The 11,586-nt window shown below is 40.0% G+C and overlaps 2 protein-coding genes across 2 annotated transcripts; one reads left to right on the forward strand and one right to left on the reverse strand.

Annotated features, from left to right (window-relative positions):
* Positions 1 to 5,732: 5,732 nt before the first annotated feature.
* LOC125537231 lies at positions 5,733 to 6,492 on the forward strand. Its single transcript, XM_048700538.1, has 2 exons — positions 5,733 to 5,833; positions 6,112 to 6,492. Exons 1-2 carry the CDS (start codon positions 5,764 to 5,766, stop codon positions 6,273 to 6,275), a joined length of 234 nt encoding a protein of 77 aa, XP_048556495.1. The 5' UTR covers positions 5,733 to 5,763; the 3' UTR covers positions 6,276 to 6,492.
* Positions 6,493 to 10,527: 4,035 nt separating this feature from the next.
* Positions 10,528 to 11,145, reverse strand: LOC125537238. Its single transcript, XM_048700545.1, has 2 exons — positions 11,045 to 11,145; positions 10,528 to 10,766 (listed from the first exon to the last, which is right to left on the reverse strand). Exons 1-2 carry the CDS (start codon positions 11,112 to 11,114, stop codon positions 10,603 to 10,605), a joined length of 234 nt encoding a protein of 77 aa, XP_048556502.1. The 5' UTR covers positions 11,115 to 11,145; the 3' UTR covers positions 10,528 to 10,602.
* Positions 11,146 to 11,586: the final 441 nt, after the last annotated feature.

Here is an 11,586-nt window from a genome sequence, read left to right on the forward strand (position 1 = left end):
ATGTACCGAAGGAGTTCGGAGTCCCGGATGAGATCGGGGACATGACGAGGAGTCTCGCAATGGTCGAGACGTAAAGATCGATATATTGGACGACTATATTCGGACATCGGAAAGGTTCCGAGTGATTCGGGTATTTTTCGGAGTACCGGAGAGTTACGGGAATACGTATTGGGCCTTATTGGGCCATACGGGAAAGAAGAAAAAGGGCCTCAAGGGTGGCCGCACCCCTCCCCTTGGTCTGGTCCGAATTGGACTAGGGAAGGGGGGCGCCCCCTTCCTTCCTTCTCCTTTTCCCTTCCTCTTTTCCTATTCCATATGGGAGGTGGAATCCTACTAGGACTAGGGAGTCCTAGTAGGACTCCACACTTGGCGCGCCCCCTCCTAGGGCCGGCCTCCTCCTCCCTTGCTCCTTTATATACGGGGCAGGGGGGCACCCTAAGACACAAATTGATCATTGATCTCTTAGCCGTGTGCGGTGCCCCCTTCCACCATAATCCTCGATAATATTGTAGCGGTGCTTAGGCGAAGCCCTGCGACGGTAGAACATCAAGATCGTCACCACGCCGTCGTGCTGACGGAACTCTTCCCCGACATTCTGCTGGATCGGAGTCCGGGGATCGTCATCGAGCTGAACGTGTGCTAGAACTCGGAGGTGCCGTAGTTTCGGTGCTTGATCGGGTGCCGTGAAGACGTACGACTACATCAACCGCGTTGTGCTAACGCTTCCGTTCGGTCTCGGGCTAGCGACAAATCTCCCATCAGATTGTTGCATCACATGATCTGCATGTGCGACGGAATTTTTATGAAATTACTACGTTCAAGGACACGATCTTCAAGCTTCATGAGAAAATGACGAGCACCTCCAAGCCCAGATCTATGACCTACAAAATCAAAACTATGAGTATGAATATAGATTCAAGAGGATGAGTTTGGCTGCAGATTTGAGGTTTCAGGAGACTCGGTCATCCTTCTATGATGGTGAGCCTATGCCTTGGAAGAAGGACGACAAGCCTACGCCATCAACAAATCACCACCTCTCCACCAACAAAGAAGAATTGAGTATCTGGTATGGGCACTCCCCTTGGCAACTGCCAAGCTTGGGGGAGTGCCCCGGTATCGTATCATCAATTTTACTTTTCTTAGTTCGATCCTTTTGGTAATATCTTGATCTAGTAGCATAAAGTTTTAGTATGATCTAGTTGTGAGTTTTGCTTTATGATCCTTCTATGTAATCGAGTCCGTGAGCTATATAATAAAGATTAGTGTTGAGTCAAGGGCTTGATTATTTTGCCATGATCTTGAGTGAATAAAAGAAAAAGAGAAAGAAATAAAAGAGATCATATGGATCTTATGGAGAGTAATGAGCTCACATAGAAAAAGAGTATGATGAATAAAAGTTGTTGAGAGTTGACAAACATAGTTTTGGTCATCGTTGCAATTAATAGGAAGTAATAAAGAAAGAGAGGTCTTCACATATAAATATACTATCTTGGACATCTTTTATGATTGTGAGCACTCATTAAAATATGACATGCTAAAGAGTTGACGTTGGACAAGGAAGACAACGTAATGGGTTATGTTTTCTTACATCTGAGATAAATTATATTGTCATGGATCATCCAACATGGTTGAGCGCCTTTCCTTCCCCCTCATGCTAGCCAAATTCTTTTCGCACCAAGTAGAGATACTACTTGTGCTTCCAAACACCCTTAAACCAGTTTTGCCATGAGAGTCCACCATACCTACCTATGGATTGAGTAAGATTCCAAGTAAGTTGTCATCGGTGCAAGCAATAAAAATTGCTCTCTAAATATGTATGACTTATTAGTGTGGGAGAAAATAAGCTTTATACGATCGTGTGATATGGAAGAAATAAAAGCGACAGACTGCATAATAAAGGTCCATATCACAAGTGGCAATATAAAGTGACGTTCTTTCGCATTAAGATTTTGTGCATCCAACCATAAAAGCGCATGACAACCTCTGCTTCCCTCTGCGAAGGGCCTATCTTTTACTTTTATCTCCTACCTTACATAAGAGTCATGGTGATCTTCACCCTTCCTTTTTACATTTTATCTTTTGGCAAGCACAACATGTTGGAAAGATCCTGGTATATATGGCTAACTGGATGTGAGTTTTCATGAACTATTATTGTTGACATTACCCTTGAGGTAAAATGGGAGGCAAAACTATAAGCCCCTATCTTTCTCTGTGTCCGATTAAAACTCCATACCCATAAGTATTGCGTGAGTGTTAGCAATTGTGAAAGACTATATGATAGTTGAGTATGTGGACTTGCTGAAAAGCTCTTATATTGCTATTTCTATGTTATGATAAATTGCAATTGCTCCAATGACTGAGATTATAGTTTGTTAGTTTTCAATGAAGTTTATGATTCATACTTGAAATTGTGATTGAATTGTTACTCTAGCATAAGAGATCATATGACAAGAATTATATAAGTTGTTTCTAAGAATGATCATGATGCCCTCATGTCCGTATTTTATTTTATCGACACCTCTATCTCTAAACATGTGGACATATTTTTCGATTTCGGCTTCGCTTGAGGACAAGCGAGGTCTAAGCTCGGGGGAGTTGATACGTCCATTTTGCATCATGCTTTTATATCGATATTTATTGCATTATGGGCTGTTATTACACATTATGTCACAATACTTATGCTATTCTCTTATTTTACAAGGTTTACATAAAGAGGGAGAATGCCGGCAGCTGGAATTCTGGGCTGGAAAAGGAGCAAATATTAGAGACCTATTCTGCATCAGCTCCAAAAGTCCTGAAACTTCACGGAAGACATTTTCAGAATATAAAAAATACTAAGCGAAGAAGTATAGGGGGCCCCTGCCCACGAGGGTGGGGGCGCGCCCCCTGCCCTCGTGGGCCCCCTGGTGGCCCTCCGATGCCCATCTTCTGCTATATGGAGTCTTTCGTTGAGAAAAAAAATGAGAAGCCAGCTTTCAGGACGAGACTCCGCCGCCACGAGGCGGAACCTTGGCGGAACCAATCTAGGGCTCTAGCGGAGCTGTTCTGCTGGGAAACTTCCCTCCGGGAGGGGGAAATCATCACCATCGTTATCACCAACGCTCCTCTCATCGGGAGAGGGCAATCTCCATCAACATCTTCACCAGCACCATCTCCTCTCAAAACCCTAGTTCATCTCTTGTATCCAATTCTTGTCTCCAAGTCCGGGATTGGTGCTAGTAGGTTGCTAGTAGTGTTAATTACTCCTTGTAGTTGATGCTAGTTGGTTTAATTGGTGGAAGATCATATGTTCAGATCCTTTATGCATATTATTACCCCTCTGATTATGAACATGAATATGCTTTGTGAGTAGTTACGTTTGTTCTGAGGACAAGGGAGAAGTCTTGCTATTAGTAGTCATGTGAATTTGGTATTCGTTCTGATATTTTGATGAGATGTATGTTGTCTCTCCTCTAGTGGTGTTATGTGAACGTCGACTACATGACACTTCACCATTATTTGGGCCTAGAGGAAGGCATTGGGAAGTAATAAGTAGATGATGGGTTGCTAGAGTGACAGAAGCTTAAACCCTAGTTTATGCGTTGCTTCGTAAGGGGCTGATTTGGATCCATATGTTTCATGCTATGGTTAGGTTTACCTTAATACTTTTGTTGTAGTTGCGGATGCTTGCAATAGAGGTTAATCATAAGTGGGATGCTTGTCCAAGTAAGGACAGTACCCAAGCACCGGTCCACCCACATCCAAATTATCAAAGTACCGAACGCGAATCATATGAACGTGATGAAAACTAGCTTGACGATATTCCCATGTGTCCTCGGGAGCGCTTTACATATAAGAGTTTGTCCAGGCTTGTCCTTTGCTACAAAAAGGATTGGGCCACCTTGCTGCACTTTATTTACTTTTGTTACTTGCTGCTCGTTACAAATTATCTTATCACAAAACTATCTGTTACCTATAATTTCAGTGCTTGCAGAGAATACCTTGCTGAAAACCGCTTATCATTTCCTTCTGCTCCTCGTTGGGTTCGACACTCTTACTTATCGAAAGGACTACGATAGATCCCCTATACTTGTGGGTCATCAACACTCCCCGAGGACTGGCTTGCTCGCGAGTAGGCCGGCGAGGGCGGCGAGGACCATGAGATGTTCCTTGTCCTGGACATCGGCGTCGGCTTCCTCCTCCAGCAACGCCACGAGCGCCTCCTCGTCGTCCAAGTCCATCGCCGAGCAGACAAATCGCCGAACACCTGGCGCGTGTGGTGGGCGCACAGCCGCCGGTATCCCGCCCTGCGCGGCTGGAGCGCCGAAAAACTCGCCCAAGGAAGGTGGTGGAGAGGTTTCCACGGTGAAACCATCTCTCTTTTCCGGCGGAGAATGGCCTATCTAGCGGCGGTGGGCAGCACCGGGATCGGCAGGGTGGCGGCAGGGCGCGCGGGGGTGGGCGAATCTGGACGATTGTCTTGACTTTTGGCCTGACAGTGTGGCCCAGACGTGGGTTTCCCTTCCGCCGGAGCCCCTGAGCGCCCCCCCCCCCTCAGTGTGCTTGGTTCGGCCTGGGATCATTGGGCCCAAAACGGGCCGAGTCGGCGGATTTCGGCATCTTGGGGGCGCGACTGCGGGTTTTTTTCGGTGCCGGCGTGAAAAAAGTCGCCCTGGGGGGCCTGTTGGGGGCGCGGCTGGAGATGCTCTTATGTTGCTGCTGCAAATATACTATGTTTGTTGCTTAATATGCTGATTTTTCCTGCTGCTATTGTTGTAATATGCTCATTTTTTCTATCAAAAGCTGAGGTTTTCACTGACTACTCGCGGGGACGGGTCCCCGTGGGTTTTGTAAACCCGATGGGCTTAGGGGGCGGGCAAAAACTGCCCCCGTGCACGGGAACGGGGACGGGCTTGCGATTTTCTCGTGGGGACGGGTTTGGAAAAGCAAAACTCGATGGGTTTCGTCCCCGTTGTCATCTTGATGTGTGGTACACTTCCTTTCCAATTATTAAATTGCACGTAGAAATTGTTGATTTACTCCTTGTCTGAACGATAAGGATGAACCCAAGCGACCAGCCCCCTCCCCCCCCCCTCCCCCTTCCACTCATGCTCATCCCCTCGCGCTAGCCAGCGTAGGCTGGATCCCACTGCAGGTCGCCCGCTTCGCCTGAATCGAGCGGCCGCCGCATACTCTATCTTTCGACCAGCCCCCATTCGTTCTTGTGTCGAGCGATTTCTCTCTTCTCTCACATTTTTCTTTGAGGGGTGAGCGATTTTTTCTTGAGATATTCCATCAGAATTCTCTTTTATGTGGTTAGTCACTAGTAATTTAAAAATATAATACTGCCTCCATTCCTAATATAAGTCCTAATAGAGATTTTAATATGGATTACATATAGATGTATATAGACATAGTTTAGAGTGTAGATTCACTTATTTTGCACCGTATGTGGTCCATATTGGAACCTCTAAAAATACTTATATTTAGGAATGGATGGAGTAGATTAACTGTGATGTGAGTCAAAACAACTGTTTTTTCTTTGGTCATAATATTTGTTGCATGCACTTTATTATGTCTTTTTCTAGAGGTCAATTGATGACTTGTTGAACCTTGACATCATCTATCCCTTTGACCACAGTGTGGACCACCTGCTGGTATGCGGTCAAGATGTCTTAATGGAGAAGTTTTATTTCTCTTTGACTCTATATATACGATACGTCGTTCCTTCTCCTGTAACATTATATATCATTCCTTGGGCCTCGCCGGGTGTGGAATTCAAGAATGGACAAGCAGTCTGTCACAGCTTGTTTTGTGGTGATACTTGTGCTCTTAGGAAGCAGTATGAGTGCAGGTATGTGCTAGCTATTGTTTTTCTGAAGTAGGTTTCTTATGGAATAGGTTATTTTTTAGGAATAACCTATCAAAACATGTAGTAGTATATTTCAAGATCGTAATACCAGAAGTTTTCTTAAATATGATGTTGGCGCGCATTTTTTTATGTGTCCTTGAGGCATGCATATTATGTGTTACCAGTTATGCAATAGTGTAACATGGTATGTTGTTACAATTGATGTCTTGCTATTATTATAACATGGTATATCTAACCCTTAATTTATTTGGGATGCACAGAGATCTGTGAGAGAACGGGCAATATATTGACCATATGCACCAATTCTATCTGCGCGCGGCTCTGTCATCTGGATGCAGAGGCATCTAAGAGAAAACTCGCGCATTACTCGTGCGCTGGGACGGTCTTCAGCTTTTGCAACTGCAAAGTTTGCACCATTTTATAGAAGTTGGATAGACATTTACTATGCCAAGTGCACTTGAAGTGTTGATTTAATAATTGGGCACTTTGTATCCTGGAGTCGCATAGTTATGTTTGGAAGTGATAATAATATGTCTAGTCTCAGCGAAAGGCGAAATTCATAGAGTTATTACTCCCTTCAATCCATATCGCTGTCCGTTTGAACGACTAGTAATATGGCTAGCAGCTCCAATGGCGAATTCCCTGTTCAGGTGAGGCCTTGGTTTTCGTACTCATACTCATGTGTGTTCCTGGCCGGATGCCGAGGTCAATTTGTCATCGGCCGTAACTCGTAAGTGGTTGTTGGCGGCCTTTTGCTTCCCCATATGGACCGACACATTTGACGCATGCATTAACTCAATCAAGTCAGCACTTTCTCAAAACAACGTCAAACATTAACTCATTCAAATCAAATCTTCAGAAAATTTCAACTAAAATGCAAACGTTTCTTTCCTTCCACTACTCATATCCAAATCAAATCATATCATATCAACCTATTATTATGTGCTCGGCGTACTATCAGAATCGGCACAGGCCTATACGCAAGCTCATAGTATTGCCTCCATTCAGGTTAAATCTTCCACACCGACTCTTTTTATCCTGCCAGTTTAGTTAAAGTGGTTTTTAGCCCACTAATCTACTTAATCCTTTTTTATCTGCCAAATTTAGTAACATTGTTACGAAAAGGAATCGATCATGGTGATCTCTAATCTCTACTATTAAAAAAAGATGTGTATGTAGTCGTTCGGCCATTAATGTGAAAATAATATGAAACCGAGCACCGAATCAATTTGGAAATTAAGAAATTAATCCACCAAACAGTGAATTATTTGTGCAATTAATTAGTTCCATTTAAATTAAGATTTTACTGCACCGAATCCATCTAAAAATCAAGTAATTAGTGCACTGAATTAATCACATGGCAATTCGAGAGCCGAATCGATTTGAAAATAAGACCACTATTAAAATTAATTAGTAAGACAAGTTAATTACCTGTGCAATTAATTAGTTCCATTTAAATAGGGATTTTTCTTTGTCGAATCAGTTTGAAAGTTGAGTCATTAATGTGATTACTTAAGGTCGAGGGCTCTAATCGTGTCTTTGAGGACATTCGGTAACACGCCACCATTATTCAAATATTGTTTTATCCTGTAGGAAAACACAGGTATTTAGCTACTAATCATAGAAATGATCCATTGATTAGTTTGTAAGAGAACAAGCACTTCAAAAAAAATCAACAATAGTTGTTGCAGAGGAATAAACGAATCTTAATCTAGAAGATGAGTATCCTACAACAGAAAATCTTGACATCAACACGGATGATAAAAATGTTATTGTCCATGATATCAGGTTTAATTTATCTGCTAGAGAAATGTTATCCCCATTCATCTCAAAATAACAGCCCCCGACCACACAACCAAACCACACTACTCTCAAAACAGTACCATACTTCTTATAGATATTCACTATGGAACCTAATGATAATACGGACTTCTGTATAAATAGTCTAGTGAAATCTAAAAGCGTCTTAATATTTAGGAAGGCGGAGATTTTCAGTATAGAAGCAGAACCCATTTTTCCTCCTCTAAATCTTCGCCAAAAAACCCACCACAAACAAACTATAAAAACAAAAAACAAAAAATAAAAAACGGAAAAGGAAAAAAAAAAAGAGAGGAAAAAGAGAGAGATAAGAAAAAAATAGAGATATCTAAGCATTCTAAAATACGAACAATAATCTCTTATAATATAAAGAACACTTAAAAATAGAGAATTTCCTATGGACTAAAATAATATACAGCCAACGATAATAACGTCACCAAAAAGTGAATATCATATAAGGTACTAATATTATAAGACGAATGAAGACCGAGATAACTATTACCTCTAGCAATAAATTTAAACTGACTATCAATGACCACATAACATTATTTATCACATTAAACGTCGATAAGCATGTCAAAAGACTTTCTTCTGTTGGTACCACGGATACTCCCATCTCTCTAAGCAAAGCTCTAAGATCGTATTCTCCTAGAACCACAACTATTACCCATCAGTTCAAGATTTTGGTGAAGTGCTAATAGTAAATCTCAATAACAACTAATTACAACATAAAGGATATTCCAGTTCTATGATTCAGGAAGTAAATAACCATAGTTCCTCACCTCAAACGCACGATACACAATAAAAATATTTGAAACTGCCAATGGCCGTCGTTACCAAAAAACAAAACAACCCACAAAACAATACAGAATGTCCTCAAGAAACAGAAGAAGGTCCAGCCACAGACGTGAAACCACCACGACTTCCAGAGCCCTGACACTTAGTAATTAACAATTAATCGCTCAACTTATAAACTGATTCGAACAAACGAAAACAAAACCAAAAAAAAACCATCCACTATCTCAAAAAAAAATGGAATAATTTAACATTGCACAGGTAATTTAACTCACCGTCAACTCACTAACATACATAAAAATTTAAAATAGTGACGCTCTAGTTTGTCAAATGAAAAATCCGGAACCTCTCGAATTGCCCATGTGATTCAATTCAAAAGTCATCAAAATAAATATATTCGACTATTTTAGTCAAGATTCACTACGATGCAGTAAAAATCTTAATTTTATAATGGAACAATAATAAAAAATTTTTGCCCCCCCCCCACCCAACAAATAAGTCTGTTGTGGTGGGATTAATATTCCTTAACATATTCATCCAAATTGATTCGGCATGCTACGCGACATCACTTCAAAACACCAAACCCAAAAACAAACAAAAAAAAAAAACCACAAACACCCAAATGATTTAAAAAATACAATATGAATGGCAACAACAGACAAAGAAACTAATACCAAAAAAATATTATATTTTAATAAGAAAGTAAAGAAGATTAAAGACGTCAACCGAAAACAAATGAGACCGAGAAGACAAATAGATCATAAATAAAAACAAAAAAAAAAGAAACAATCATAATATCCTAAATCTCGCATAAAAATATAAAAAAAAAGAACAAAACGAACCAAAAAGAACCGAAACATAGTATACTAAATATTGGCGAAAAAAGTAAAAAAGGATTAAGTAGATTACAAAAATGGGCAAAAAACCTAAAAACACAAAACATTATAACATAAAACACTGGCAGGAAAAAACCCAAAAAAGCGTACAGACATGTGGAAGATATTAACCCATGATAGAGAGGCTACATACTATGAAGCTATGGCGTAAATTAGGACCTAACATCCAATGTCCACGAATCATATAGGATAGTAAAAGCAAAAGACCAACGAGCACAATAATAAAATAGAGTTGACAGAAGATGATCAAAAGACGATACGAATAACAAAAGTTGATTAATTATTTAAAGAGGAAATATAGTAGTAAGGGAGGAATGATAGTTTGCCATTTTAGTTGAAATTTCTTGGCAAGGAAACATTGATAATAAACTAATACATGAATTCAAACAACAAAAGAGCAACAAACAAAAAAAGCAAACTAAAAAAAGATAAAAGTGAAAACAACACCAAGATACCAACAATAAGAAGAATAAATAAAAAGAAGAAAAAAAAAGAAAGCAAAAAAACAGACTTAACAAATAAAAAAAAAAAAAAAACAAAAAAAAGTACCAAAAAAAAACGAGAAATAATGATGCAATAAATATTCTATTTTTTTCAAAAAAGCACAAAGAAAACACCATAAAAAAAAACAATAAAAAAGAAAGGAAAAACGAACCGAGACGATAATTGTCTTATCATGGAAGAAGAACCACGGTAACTTCAAACACAAATTATAACAACAGACAGAAAGCACAGCCTGAATTGGTAAACACAACGACACATGAATTGAAATTAATTAGACATCGTCAATGTGTAGGTCAAATATGTGAAGAAAGCACAAAGGCACGCAACGTAAGCCACGAGATCCCGACAAACCTTTTACGAGTCTAACCCGGCGCCCAACACCGAGTCAGCGTCTCAAACCGCAGAAAAACAATGACTAATTGACTCGGTCAAATCACAGGCCAGGAAACACCACATGAAGAATCAGAGTACGAAAAAAACAAGGCAATAGGAAAGGGAATTCGCCACATTGGGAGTAGCTAAGCCATCCATATACTTCAAGCGTTCAAAAAGGCAAAGCACGATATAAGAATTCGACAAGGAGTAATACTCTATGAAATTCAGCCTATTCGCTAAAGAGACTGAGACTATTATTAATAACTAAATCCAAACATAACTATGCGACTCCAGGATACAAAGTGCCCAATTATTAAATCAACACTTCAAGTGCACTTGGCATAGTAAATGTCTATCCAACTTCTATAAAATGGTGCAAACTTTGCAGTTGCAAAAGCTGAAGACCGTCCCAGCGCACGAGTAATGCGCGAGTTTTCTCTTAGATGCCTCTGCATCCAGATGACAGAGCCGCGCGCAGATAGAATTGGTGCATATGGTCAATATATTGCCCGTTCTCTCACAGATCTCTGTGCATCCCAAATAAATTAAGGGTTAGATATACCATGTTATAATAATAGCAAGACATCAATTGTAACAACATACCATGTTACACTATTGCATAACTGGTAACACATAATATGCATGCCTCAAGGACACATAAAAAAATGCGCGCCAACATCATATTTAAGAAAACTTCTGGTATTACGATCTTGAAATATACTACTACATGTTTTGATAGGTTATTCCTAAAAAATAACCTATTCCATAAGAAACCTACTTCAGAAAAACAATAGCTAGCACATACCTGCACTCATACTGCTTCCTAAGAGCACAAGTATCACCACAAAACAAGCTGTGACAGACTGCTTGTCCATTCTTGAATTCCACACCCGGCGAGGCCCAAGGAATGATATATAATGTTACAGGAGAAGGAACGACGTATCGTATATATAGAGTCAAAGAGAAATAAAACTTCTCCATTAAGACATCTTGACCGCATACCAGCAGGTGGTCCACACTGTGGTCAAAGGGATAGATGATGTCAAGGTTCAACAAGTCATCAATTGACCTCTAGAAAAAGACATAATAAAGTGCATGCAACAAATATTATGACCAAAGAAAAAACAGTTGTTTTGACTCACATCACAGTTAATCTACTCCATCCATTCCTAAATATAAGTATTTTTAGAGGTTCCAATATGGACCACATACGGTGCAAAATAAGTGAATCTACACTCTAAACTATGTCTATATACATCTATATGTAATCCATATTAAAATCTCTATTAGGACTTATATTAGGAATGGAGGCAGTATTATATTTTTAAATTACTAGTGACTAACCAC

The sequence above is a fragment of the Triticum urartu genome, chromosome 1, assembly GCF_003073215.2.
Source record: "Triticum urartu cultivar G1812 chromosome 1, Tu2.1, whole genome shotgun sequence".
NCBI classification, from domain to species: domain Eukaryota; kingdom Viridiplantae; phylum Streptophyta; class Magnoliopsida; order Poales; family Poaceae; genus Triticum; species Triticum urartu.